The following is a 14,283-nucleotide window of genomic DNA, read 5'->3' as shown; positions in this document are numbered from 1 at the left end:
TATCAAGTTTGACAATCCATGATTTTCCCCAAGATCTTCCAATTTTAAAAAAGGATCTTAAGCAGTAAAACCAAACTCTCTAGATTTCAGTTGACTCAACTTTGATGGAATAGCAGGATTACCTGCCATGGTGTCTGACTGGCAACTGCAAGTCGTTCTTGGCAAGTGATTAAAGCTCCCTGACTTCATTGAACCATCACCCCTGAGGTCTGACATGGTTACTCTGTTAGAAACCTTAAAGCAGGTGATCATATTAGAACTGACAGTTCCTTGGGAAGACCAAATTGAGGAGGTGTTTGAGCTTAAGAAAGTCAAATACCAGGTGCTGGTAGAGCAGTGACAGAGACAGGGCTGGAGGGCACGACACGAGTCTATGGAGGTGGGCTATAGAGGCTTTACTGGCTACTTGCTCTGCAGAACCTAATCTCTCCTTGGCATTATGGGGGTTGCAAAGAAAAGAACCATCAGGACTGTCACACAGGCTGCTGAGCGAGTCTCCTGATGGCTGTGGATCAAGAGGTGTGACCCATGGACCAATACTACAGGGACACAAGCCAGGGCCTCTTCAACCCTGTATGGGTGAGAGTGTCTGATATTGAATGACCCGATGACCCCAAGCTGCATCTCTGATGATGTGTCCCAGTGCACCCTGGGATGTATCTCAGAATCATACCTTGTGTATTTGAGGGAAATTCCTGGTGAAAGTGTGGATTTGGGTGCAGGTGGGAGTTTAAATCTAGTAAAATCCCGTGATAACTACAAGCTACTGACTTGCTGACCTTGTAAAAGAAGAACCAAAGGAGAAAAGCAGAAATTGCTTCCTGGAACTCAGTTGGAATTATAAATATGTTAGTAAGACTAAGCAACTTTTATTCAGCAGTGTTACGAGTTTTAGCCCTGGCTTGGGAAATCTAACAGTTCCAATTGCACAAGTATAATTATGGGGAGAAGTTAAATATCTTTACAGCTGCCAGTACCTCAAAATCACAACTCCCCTGCCTCTTGTAGGCATCCCCTTGTACATACAAACAAGCAGACTTGAACAGGACAACTGTCAAAGTACTTGTTGTCATTAGCTCAGTGGTAATTAGGATAAAGGCAAAACGTTAGCTCTGCATACAATTAGCACTGTGTAATTGCAGTAGTTTAGAAAATTTTAAAATATTTTGTTATATCCAATCAACTAACTGTAACGTCAGATAAATAACCTATCTAAGACTGCCAATTTCAACAATACTAATATCCCACATAACAATCTTCGGACTTGACATACAAAATCGGTTTCCAAATATGCAGTTTACACAATGTGAAGAGGACTGTAATAAATTAAAAAAATGTGAGGAACTGATGTAAGATTTTATCATGGCAGAGAATAAGGAAAAAGAGAAGATTGCATATTAATTGGAATAGACGGCTATGCAAATGGATTGGTGGATGAAAGAGAAATAAACAATTCATTGAAGGATGTGAAACAAGATGACAAGACCACAATTAAATCAACGGTGGATTCCAGTTAATTGGGATGCATCGGGACCAGTAATTAAATGGCTGCTGTGATTAGTCAAAGATTCACGGAAATAATTTAAAAAGTATAAAAAAAAGACAATCTACTGTTTAACTGAGTAACAAATTATTTATTTAATTGATGATGGAATTGATCCACTGTATGCTGCCGTGTTCTTTTGATTGACGGTAAATTAACATCAGTGCAGACACCTAGTGCAGACAATGAACTGCCTTCATTCAAATCAAGTTTAATTGTCATTCAACCATACATGAATACCCATAAATACAGCCAAACTAGACTGCATTACTCCATGGCCAAAGTGCAAAACACAGTACCAACAGTCACACAGAACAAAGGACGTATAGCATATACAAGGTAGCAAGCACATAAAGATATCAGTAAGATGCAGCCATGAAAAAAAAGCCCAGACCCGAGCCATGAATGCTGCAAAAATCTACAGTTGACCACAAATACAGCTTGTCTTCTGCCGAGCGAACACTGAGTAGGTAGCACCATCTCCAGTCTGGATGCCGCGTCACACTACCCCTGGTGGAGTGCACTGGCTTTGACGGCTCTCTACTGGTGGTTGTAACCAGGCAACACCAAGGCTTGAGGCCTGGTCTCTGCTATATCCAAGGCCCCGTAGCTCCCCCGCTGTCCACCCCGCCCTCTACCAATAAATCAATGAATCAGACTTGTGGAATTCCACATTAACAATGTCCAAAAGGGTCTTACAATTACAATAAAAGTGACCAAGACAGTCACTCATAGTTAGACTGTATGTCTCCTTTGACTCAGGCAGCAGCACGATGCATAGCTCCTTCAGTTTCTCTAACGCTGAGGTAGAAATGGGTTAGACCTGCAGTACTTTAAGTTCTTAGTATATAGCGGGAACATACAATCATAAAAAGTATGTTTAAAAGGGACAATAACATCTTCTGTTGACTCCATAGAAGTCGCTGCAATTGAACGCACCACAATTCATACAGTGCTTTTGACAAATACATCCTCCAAATCTTCATTTTCATTGTAACATTCAAGATGATTATTGATGCCATGAAATTCTTCATATTTCTTATCTTGTTGAAGTAGTGAATTTATTTGATTTTAATTCTCAGCCTTTTCTGGCATCTCCAAGCCTGAATGCTTGAAACCCCAGTGAGCAAAATAGTTCTGAATTGTCTTACTGCTAATTTCTCAACAACTATCAGTGACAAAAATCACTGCTTTTGGACCACAAGCACACACAACTGACACTATTTAAAAATGGTTTGCTCTAAACACGGTGTTGTGACTAACAGCAATATAGTTAGAAACTATTTGGCAACAGTCTCCTGTCCCAATTAAGCAGCATAGTGTCCCAAATAAACTAAAGGAATCCCAGCCATTTTCTCAATTAGATTTTTTTCTTTAAGAATTGGCTCAAATAAGCAGCTGCTCCGATTAACTGATGACCCAATTAACCAGAATCCACTATAGCGGGGTTTATTTCCAGAGAATTGGAAATAGAATTTAGTGAACATGTGCAAAATTAATGTAAACCTTGGTTAAACCATACATGGAATTCTGTATAAAGTCCTGGTCAACTTGCTATAAATAAAAGATTTACAACGTGTAAAAATGAATATGTAGCAGTTAATAGAGGATGAAATGAGATGGCTGAGAGGTTGATCTAATAGTTTGATAAAGGTGATGAGAAATGAAGGTTCATAGCAAAACCAAATCCACACATAAAATCCAAAAGAGAATTCAACAAGAAATTCTGTTCCTAGAGAGCAATGTAACATGAATACCATTAGCCAGGAGATTTTTTTGAGATGTTTAGTTTAAGAAACTGGATAGGACTGAGAGAGAGAAGGAAACAGAAAGTAATTTTAGTTGTGTTACACGTGGAAGGATGCAAGCAAGCTTGAGCAAAACATCATTCCCAACACTGGTTACCCTGAAGGACATTGTCAAGCTGGAGAGGGTGCAGTAGAGATTTACGAGGATGGTGCCTGAACTAGAGGGTTTGAGTTTATAAGGAGAGATTGGCCACGCTGGACCTTTATTCCTTGGAGCATAGGAGAATGAGAAGTGACCTCACAGAAGTTTGTAAAATCAGGAGGGGTATGGGTAAGATGGATGGTCATAATCTTTTCCCCAGGGTTGCGGAGTCCAAAACCTAGAGGGCACAGATACAAGATAAGAGGGGTGAGATCTCAACATGACCTGAGAGGTAATTTCTTCACCCAGAGGGTAGTGAGTAGCTGAAATGAGCTGTCAGAGGATGCATTCAAGGCAGTTACAGTTCTGGCATTTAAGAACCATTTGGATAGGTACATGGAGGGGAAGGGCTTGGTGGGTCATGGGTCAAATGCAGGCAACTGGGACTAACAGGGAGGATCAAATCATAAACACAGGAGAGTCTGCAGATGCCATAAATCCAAAGTAATACACACAAAAATGCAGGAGGAACTCAGCAGGCCAGGCAGCATCTATGGAAATGAATACACAGTCGACGTTTCGGGCCGAGACCCCTCTTTAGGACTGAGAAGGAAGAGGGAAGACGCCAGAATAAAAAGGTGGGGGCGGCGAGGGTAAGGGAAGGAGGCTAGTTAAAAGGTGATAGATGAAGCTAGGTGGGTGGGAAAGATTGGATACTTGGGCTGGCATGGACCAGTTAAACAAAAGGGCCTGTTTCCATGCTGTATTAGTCCATGACTCTATGCAACATTTGGTATAAATGACTTGTTCTGTACAGTATTTTATGTACACATATCAGTCTGAAGGCAGGCATTATTAACACGGTTTGGTCCTAGTGACACAGATTATGGTTTATAGCATGCCCATCAAACAACATTTTAGCAAATTCCTCAAATAACTTTTTGTATTTGTCTTATCAAAAGTAAACAGGTGTGCTCAAATCTCAGGGCAAAGGTGCATAGAAAAAGGTACCAATTCCCAAAAACTTGCCTTGAATACCAATGATTATACAGAACTGAAATATCTAAAACACATATAATCAGAGAAAAGAATATTATAAAAGATTTAGAGCCATTAGTTAATTGTTGTGATTTTTAGTCCCTACTGCTTCTATTAGAGACATTGACTGTAAATTTTTTCAGTCAAAATAATTTGCACAAACACAGAAAAATCAACATTTAGTCAATTGTTCTATACTCACATCACTTGCAATACTTCTGGAAGCCTTTGCACTTTGAATAGATATAGCATCAGCATGATAATTTGTAGATTTCTTCATACCTTCCCAGGCATCTGTGTAAATTTTCTATGAAGAAGCAGAAGTATAAATTACTCAATAGCAGTATGACTTGAGGAAGATGCTGAATGATTAGTCTGGTACAGCAAGTCACGCTATTACCTACATGATGCTAATTCATATCTAGCAGTCTTTGAATTCTACAATAAAATTTCAGAGTAAAGTAATGTAAAGCAGAATGGGTAAACAACAATTTTACTCTGTTAATCACTTCAAAATTAATAAATTAACACTTAAGATAGAAGTTGTTTCATACAAATGTTTTAATTAGAAATCTAGTTACTTGTCTGGTTGATAGTTAACACACTCTATAAACGTTCCTCAAGGCAAAGACCTTTTAAACTTGAACTCCTTAAAGCCTCTCCCTGACATAGCATTCTCAAAAAAGAAATTTGGTTTGAAGGCTAAGTATAACAGAAATATAACCTCTTTATTGTTCATCAATTCACCAGTTATGAGCAATATTGCCAAAGTCTGTAGCTAATTATGGAAATTACTAGCTAGTCACAACACACACTGGGACAAGCTGGGAGGCCAGCAGGGAATTTGCTGGGCCGAGGGTCTATATCGAAGTTATATCGCTCTATGACTCCGTGCCTTTAAGATTAATTTGTATTTCTTGCTAAAGATAATTGAAAATACTTTAGCCTCATTTTCATTACCAGTGGGTTCCAAATTTATTGACAATGAGGATGTTCTTAGAACCTCAGTTCTCTTTGCAGACATGTCACCTGATTACTAGGCCATTTCAGATGCTGTTGTATGTTTTCATGTTGGCTTTTTGGTCACAAGGGCTATACTCAGCAAGGGCAGCAAATTTCTGCCTTTTAAAATGATTAAAAAAAAATAAATGTCTTCAGCAAACCAGTACTTTCAAGTGCACCAGTACTGGTGTGAGCATTGTAGCTGAAGTATTCACCAGTGAGAGGGAACTTGGATCTAAATATATATAGGCATCCGTTAGTCTCATAAGACCATGGATTTGCACCTTGGAAGTTTTCCAGGGCGCAGGCCTGGGCAAGGTTGTATGGAAGACCAGCAGTTGACCATGCTGCAAGTCTCCCCTCTCCACGGCACCGATGTTGTCCAAGGGAAGGGCATTAGGACCCATACAGCTTGGCACCGGTGTCGTCGCAGAGCAATGTGTGATTAAGTGCCTTGCTCAAGGACACAACATTCTACCTCAGCCAGGACTTGAATTAGCGACTTTCGGATCGCTAGACGAATGCCTTAACCACTTGGCCACGTGCCAACACGATCTAAGTATAACATAGTTAAAAATAAACTTGACCAATCTGATAACCGCGTAGAAAAGGCTGATAAGCTAGAACATGTTAGCATTAAGAAAGAGAATATGCTGGAACTTTTGAAAAACATTGTTAGGTAAGTCCCTGGGGCTGGACGGGATATACCGCAGGTCATTACAGAAAGCAAGGGATTGTTCTGCCTTTGGCGATGATGTTTACATTTATTTATTTATTGAGATACAGCATGGAATAGGCACTTCCAGCCCTAGAAGCCACGCTGCACAGCAATCCCACGATTTAATCCTTGCCTAGTTATAGGACAATTTACAATGACCAATTAACCTAACAATCGATACATCTTTGGACTGTGGGATGAAGCCAGAGTTCTAAGGCTGTGAGGTAAGATTGGAACTCTGTAAAACTCTGGCTAGACCATATTTGGAGTATTGTGTTTATTTCTGGTCACCTCATTATGGGAAGAAGGTGGAAACTTTAGAGAGGGTGTAGAGGAAATTTACTGCACTTTGGAGTGAAGGAGAATGAGAGGTGACTTGATAGATTTGTGTAAGATGATAAGAGACATTGATAGAGTGACAGGGGGCATAACTGTAAGGTGACTGGAGGAAAATATAGTAAGGATGTCACAGGTAAGTGTATTTACACAGAGAGTACAATTTGTGGTAGTAGGTGTATCACAGGTAGGTGTATTTACACAGAGGGTACCAGGTGTGTTACAAGGTGTATCACAGGTAGGTGTATTTACACAGAGAGTACCAGGTGTGGTAGTAGGTATATTTACACAGAGGGTACCAGGTGTGTTAGAAGGTGTATCACAGGTAGGTGTATTTACACAGAGAGTACCAGGTGTGGTAGTAGGTGTATTTACATAGAGGGTACCAGGTGTGTTAGAAGGTGTATCACAGGTAGGTGTATTTACACAGAGAGCACCAGGTGTGGTAGTACAGGCAGATACATTAGAGACTTTTAAGAGACTCTTAGATAGGCATATGGATAAAAATCAAATGGAGGGCTATTGAAGAGCGAAGCATCGTGGAGTATTTTAAAAAGGTCAGCACAACATTTTGTGTCAAAGGGCCTGTACTGTGCTATTATTTATTTATTGAGATACAACACAGAGCAGTCCTTCTGGTCCTTTGAGCACGCTGCCCAATAACCCTCCATTTAACCTTAGCCTAATCACAGGGCAATATACGATGACCAATTAAGCTACCAGCTGATACATCTTTGGACTGTAGGAGGAAACTGGAACACTCGGAGGAAACTCACGCAGTCAGGGGCAGAACGTACCGACTCCTTACAGTATAGGCAGCAGAAGGAGGTTAAGTCAATAAACTTATTGGTAGGATTTGAAATTCTGTTTCTAACCATTAGTTCAGTAACATAACCAAACGCTGATCTTCCATCTAAAATGTCCCTTGATTAATGGCAAAATTTATATCATGTTTATTTTAAATACATATTTTACCTTACCTGACTAACATTGGCAGCATTGGTTTTTGCCAGCAATATTTCTGGAGTATCAGGAAGGACGTGAATCTGTAATTTATCCTTTTCCCATGCTTCTTTGTATTTTAGCTGTAATTGTTCAAGAAAAAAATTAAATTCAAAATAAATCCACATGGGATCAATTTGAATTGTATAAAGGAAAGCATAAGGCCTTGCGGAGAACCCAAAATTCCGTAGCAAAGTTTAAAGGAAAGACAGAAAATGCTGGAAATATTCACCTGGTGGCATCCTCTGGTAATGCCCACCACCTTTAACAAACTTCCCCACCAGATGCAACTTGTGCCCCCCTTTTCTAAGGTTTCGAAGTAAATTTAATATCAGAGAGTGTATACAGTACACAACCTAAAATTTGTCCTCTTCACAGACATCCATGAAACAAGAAACCCCATAGGACAAAAGAAACATTGAAGTCCTGAAGCTCCCTTCCCTCCCCCTCCCTTCCTCCTGCCTTCCCCTCTCTTGCCCTCCCTCCCCCCTCCCTTCCCCCTCTCTTCACACAAAGCATCAACACCTTGCCCACCCCCATCTTTCAGGATTCTAAAGGAACTGCAGTGTGCTCGATTCCTGGGAATGCTCTTCCATCACCACCAGCACTCTTTCCCCTTCTTATTCCATCTTCCTGTGCAGCTTCTGGAGATGCAATTTCTGCCCGTTGATCTTAATCCTTCATCCAGAGACCAGCACATCGAGGTGAAGCAGAAATTCACTTGGACCTGTTCAACTTCAGTGTGCCTGACAATACAATCTGCATTATATTGGAGAAATTAAATGTAGAACCCTTACTTTTTTTGTCCTTATATTCTTGTCACTTCTATTCTCCATCACACTCCGACGCTCTGTCTATGGTGTATTACTCTATTCCAAGAAAATCCCTGGATTTTCAGGGAAGAACATCCCAGCAGAAGTTGGACTTTCCCAGCATTACTTTGTATTTCAGATTTCCAGCAACTACGCCATTTGGTTTCTCACAATCCTTGTGCTGTCTTTCTTTTCCTTCCTTTCTTTCACCTCATCCAGATAGGTCAGCTTCTCTTACAAGCTTTCCTCAGCCTATACCAATCTCTTTAATCCTGCTTTTCTTGGTGCTTATCCTACCATATATGCTTGATTTCCCAACTCTTAATGCATTCAGAGGAAATTCAATTAGAGGTGCTACTGCGGCCTCACCTGCTGTGTTTTCCTAACCATTTCCCATTCTTATTGAGTGATGTTAAGTTTCTTACATTACTTAATTGTTCCGCGTTGGTTTTAGCCTGGACAATACTGGGTAGGTCGACAATGCTGGTGAACTTGAGCTGATCAGGAGGCTGACGGTAGTGTCGCTCACTGAGGATCTCCTGGGCTTTCCGCACTTTCTTAACATCAAGGGAGTCATGGGGCATCCATCCAATACCACGCATCCATTCCATATCGGATTTGTAAACCCACTAGAGAAAGGCCACACAGAGGATTAGGTTGATACGCAGACAGTCATTTGGCCCAACCAAAATATCACAATACTTATGCTCCACTCAGTCCTGTTCATGCTTTACCTTACTTAATCGAACCCTGTAGCTCTTTAATCTCTCCTCTCTCATATTAGTGTCCAGCCTTATTTTAAAAGCATTGATATCTCAACTACTCCCTATGGTAGGGAATTCTGTATTTTGGATAAAGGAACTTCTTTTATATCCCTATTGACTTTCTAGTGCCTGCCTAAAATCTTGAATGGACAGGCACAAGAACAGTTTCTTCCCCACTGCTATCAGACTTCTGAACCAGTCACCTTTTTCACATCTCCTTCTCTGTAATGCCGTCATATTCTCCAACTCTTAATTCAGCCTCTCTTAGTTATTCCACTATTGTCATTTTGGACAAGGGTTCCCTACCTTTTTTTTACGCCATGGGTCAATACTATTAAGCAAGATGTCCATGGACCCTAGTTTGGGAATCCCTGTTTTAGATCTTCTTTATGCACCACAGTGGATTCTGGTTAATTGGGGCAGCTGCTTATTTGGAACAACATTTAAAGAACAAAAAAACTAATCCAGAAAATTGCCAGGATTCCCTTTATTTATTTGGAACATCATACCACTTTGAGGCAGGAGACATGCTGAAATGTTTTTAACTAGTGTCAGTCACGTGTACTTGTGTGGCTGTTAGATGCTGTGCCATACTTAAAGTGAACATTTTTAAATGGCGTCAGTTGTGTGTGTTTGTGTTCAAAAGCAGTGAATTTTGTCATTGATAGTTGGCAGGAAATAAACAGTAAGACAATTCAGAACTGTTTTGTTCACTGTGGTTTGAAGCATTCAGGTTTAGAGATGCCAGACACAGCCAGGAGTGAAAATGAAACAATCTTTGCTACTTCAATTACGAAGAATTTGAAGGTATTGACAATCATTTTGAATGTTACAATGAAAGTGAAGATTTGGAGGAAGCAATCATGGAGAGCATTGTACAAAGGCAGTCCATTATCTGCACTAGGTGTCCACGCTGATTTTGTTCATTGTGTGCACTGGATGAATTCCTCCATCAATTAGGAACTAATACAGTTTTATGGTACTGTATTGCTATTGGTAGTATTCTAATTTGTTCTGCATTTCATTTAAATACATAATTTATTATTCAGCTTGTCTTTTTATACCTAACTGGGGCAGCCAGTTAATTGGATCAAAATGTACTGGTCCAGATGTGTCCCAATTAACCGGAATCCACTCATTTCATATTCCACTACTATCCTTGCACTATTCTGTTGTTTTGCACTTGTTGCTGTATTTAATATTATCTTTACTATCTATTTTTTTACCATGCGCTTCACATGATTAAGGAATTTCATCATACTGCAGTGTATATGTGACAATAACTTAATCTGAGTATTTACTGGTGAAATCCATTTACACTCTTCACCACAAGTAGGATCCATTCTAACATGGTTTCATAATACAAATGCCTCAAATGGATCATCCTGGTACGCTGCTCTGGAAGGTTGGCTTCTATGGAATCTACTGAAATCTGGTCAAGTGGAATCAACATTGGCTTGGAGGCAGGAAGCAGGAGGTGGGGGTTTAAGATTGTTTCTTAGAATGAATAAACACAAGATATTCCGCTGATGATGGAAATCCAGAGCAACATTGACAAAATGCTGGAGGAACTCTGCAGGTCAGGCAACATCTACGGAGAGGATTAAACATTCAACTTTTCAGGTAGAGACCCCTCACCAGGCCTGGAAAGAAAGGGGGAAGAAGCCAGGCTAAGGTGGTGGGGGAGAGGGGGAAGCAGTACAAGGTAGAAGGTGATAGTTGAAGCCAGGTAGTTGGGTTAAGGAGGATGAAGTGAGAAACTGGGAGCTGATAGGTGGAACCGGTAAAGGGCTGAAGAAGAAGGAATCTTATAGGAGAAGAGAGTTCATCATGGGAAAAAAGGAAGGAGGAGGGGCACTAGAGGGAGGTGATAAGCAGGTGAGTAGCAAAAAAGGGATAAGAGAGGAGACAAATTGGGAAATGGAAAAGAAGGGAAGGGGAAGGAGGAGGAAATTATCAGGTTGGAGAAACTGATGTTCATGCTGTCAGATTGGAGGCCCAGGCAAAGCAACACCTCATATTCTATCTGGGTAGCCTCATAGCTCTGCATAGTTCATTGAAAATGGCATTACAGGTAGACTGAGTGGTGAGAAAGATGTTTCACGCACTGTTCTTAATTATTAATGGTGCTGCATATAGGAGTTAGATATTATTTTGCAGTTATATACTGTAAGTCATTGCTGAGGCTGCACTTGGGAGTACTGTATATGGTTTGGTCATCCTGTTATAGGAATTCTGTAGTTAAACTGGAAAGAGTGCAGAGAAGATTTACAAAGATGTCTCCAGGACCAGGGGACTGGGTTACAGAGAGAGGCTGACCAGGCTAAGTTTTTATTCTGTGGGACAACAGGAGAACGAGGGACTACCTTACTGAAGTGTTAAAATTAGAAGGTTCGTGGAGAAGGTGGATGGTAACAATCTTTTCTTCAGAGCAGGAGAGTTCAAAACTAGCGGGTCCTAGATTTAAGGTGAGCGTGAAAAAGATTTTAAAGGGACTTGGGTGGGGTTTGATGTTTTTCTTTGAAAGGCTTCAATGGTTTTCATTGTTTTGTGGCTGTCTGTGGAAAGACAAGTCTAAGGGTTATAAACAGTGGCCAGAGGAAGCAGTTGAGACAGGTAGAATAGTACCACTTGAATCGATAAATGGAGGGGTGGGTCTCAGAGGAATATGGGCTGAATGCAGGAAATTGGGACTAGCTGGGTGGAAGTGGTGGTCAGCATGGACTCATTCAACCAACGATTCTGTACACTGTGGTGCTCTACAACCCCATGAATTTAACAAACAGTTCATTCTGTCCACTTTATCCTGATATTTCCTGCTTTATCATTGTAAACATTCTGTGTGTGCTCATCATTGGCTCTATATTCTTTATCACTGTAAATATTCTGTGCCTGCTCACCTTTGCTCTATATACTTTTTATCAATGTAGCAACCAGAGGCGTACACAGCACACCATGCAGAAAAAAAAAAGGGTTTTTTTTGCAGCATTTACAATACTTTCTAAATCTATCCCTCAAGAAATTAAAACCTAGTGCTTGGTTGACATTCCTTCTGGCCTGGCTATTTTGTCATGCATATTTAATCGTTGACACATTTGTACTCCAGCATCCCTCTGTTCCTCTACTTCATGTAATCTCATAGCTTCCTATTAATGTGGCCACCTATACTTCACTACTAAAGACAACTATCTTACATTAATCTGTGATTATTTACTCATTCTGAAAGATTTATTGATGTCCGAGAGGTAGTAAAATAATACTCACATCACTCTGCAAATTGTAGGCTTTCTTTGCCTGGATCACATCATTCTGGTCTGGGAGGCAGGTCCATTGGTGCAGGTAATGCCTGTAGTCAATGTCACTGACCAGGGTCTGGCATTTCTTGGCCAACAGGATGTCCAGCATATCAACTGGCATGTTAAACTTGGTCTTGGTTTTCTCGAAGTCTTTCTTGTACTCCCTGTCACTCTGCATCTTAGCTACATGCATGGACCAGACCATCTTGGGATCATCATAGATGTCTCGGCATCCAACGTGGTGGCCAAGCTGCTTGCGGTAGACCATTTTGTATTGATACTAGAAGCAAAAGAAGTACAATTCTTGTTAAGATCATGATCAGAAAAACCACAATCATGGTCCTAAAGTTAGGTGAAGCTACATTCTTAGTATACATTCCATTAAAGTTCAGCTTTAGGAAAGACATTAATGTACACAGACATTCCTATACCAATTAAATCTCAAGTAACACACAGACTGCTGGAGGAACTAACAAGTCAAGCAGCACCTATGGAGAAGTGAACAATTGACATTTTGAATCAGGACCCTTCATCTATAACAAGGATTCCCCACTTTTTTCATGCTGTGGAACAATGCCATTTACCGAGTGGTCTTTGGACCTCAGGTTAGGAACTCCTGATCCACAATGATAGGTCTCGACCTAAATCAACAGCTTACCGCACAGATGCTGCCTGACTTAGAGTTCTTCCAGCACTCTATGTGTTGCTGTAGATTCCAGCCTTTGCAATGATCTGTCTCTAATTAATTCTCAAAAATAGATCCTATTTTTCATATACATGAAGATTTCTGTTAGTTTTTTTTAAACACCTATTGTATAGTTATGGAAAATTTTGCCCCAGTGCCATTTAAATAAATAAAAGCTGGTATGATAAATATCATGACAAAATTTGCAAAAAGAAATTTTCTTTCAACTTCTTGCTCTTTTGATCCAAACATCTTTTCTCCTTCTTCCTTTCTCATCTATTGGATTTGATATCAAATTCACCCAACCTTTCTAATGGTTTCCACGATTCAAAAAATAAATGTGAATAATTTTATGAGTAGTGTTTTGAATAGAATGAAATCAGTTTGCACCTTGTTGAACACCTTTAATAATCTGCATAGAATTTTACTTCTATATTTGATCCATATCATCCATGTCTTCACATCTCCAATCCCTTTTCCCTTCACTACCGCTAACCTCCTAACCTTCCCTGGGAAAGCAGTAAATTGATAATATTAGGCTGATATCACAGTTGTCACAGCCCACATCCAATTAGTGAAGTCAAATGTTCAGGCTCCCGAATACTTTCTGACATCTTCCCCCTTGTTTCTCAGTCCTGAAGAAGGGTCTCAACCCAAAATTTCAACTATGTATTCATTTCCATTGATGCTGCCTGACCTGCTGAGTTCCTCCAGCATTTTGTGTGTATTGCTTTGGATTTCCAGCATCTACAGACGTTCTCATGTTTATTACTCACTAATATCTTGAGGTGTTTGCATGTGGGGTCTCTCCCCCTTTTAATCTATCTTTTTTCTCCATATTCCCAATACACAATTTTTCAATTCTTCAATTTTATTGCAGAATGCAACATCTAAGTGCACTTCCTGTCCACTTGGATCCCTAGTGTCCTGCTTCACTCCGTCTGCTGCTATTAATTTCTGAATGAAAGTATTACCCTAATTGCCTGAGCAATTCTTAGCCACTACTAGCATCATTTAAACCCGTGAGCAAACTTACATCACTGGCAATATTTCTGGAAGCTTTTGCAGCCTGAATAGAGATGGCATCTTTTCCGAGTTCATAGCCTTTCATCTTAGATTCTTCCCAGGCAAGTTTATATAATTTCTATACAACAAAAAAAGAAAGCAATAGAACCGTCAATACAGCATAAAAACAAT

The 14,283-nt window shown here is 40.1% G+C and overlaps 1 protein-coding gene across 6 annotated transcripts in view; it reads right to left on the bottom strand.

Annotated features, from left to right (window-relative positions):
• neb (nebulin) overlaps window positions 1-14,283 on the bottom strand; it is a 365,351-nt gene that overhangs the window by 183,551 nt on the left and 167,517 nt on the right. For all 6 annotated transcript variants that reach the window (XM_063048565.1, XM_063048566.1, XM_063048567.1 and 3 more), the window contains exons 73-77: window positions 14,123-14,230; window positions 12,370-12,681; window positions 8,767-8,970; window positions 7,508-7,612; window positions 4,674-4,778 (exon numbers count right to left, since the gene is read on the bottom strand). In XM_063048565.1, coding sequence (XP_062904635.1) covers window positions 4,674-4,778; window positions 7,508-7,612; window positions 8,767-8,970; window positions 12,370-12,681; window positions 14,123-14,230 — 834 coding nt within the window. The remainder of the gene's footprint in view (window positions 1-4,673; window positions 4,779-7,507; window positions 7,613-8,766; window positions 8,971-12,369; window positions 12,682-14,122; window positions 14,231-14,283) is intronic.

Source organism: Mobula hypostoma, chromosome 5 (assembly GCF_963921235.1).
Source record: "Mobula hypostoma chromosome 5, sMobHyp1.1, whole genome shotgun sequence".
Classification (NCBI taxonomy): domain Eukaryota; kingdom Metazoa; phylum Chordata; class Chondrichthyes; order Myliobatiformes; family Myliobatidae; genus Mobula; species Mobula hypostoma.
The sequence above is the reverse complement of the archived record's forward strand: the minus strand, read 5'-3'. Positions and strand labels throughout refer to the sequence as shown.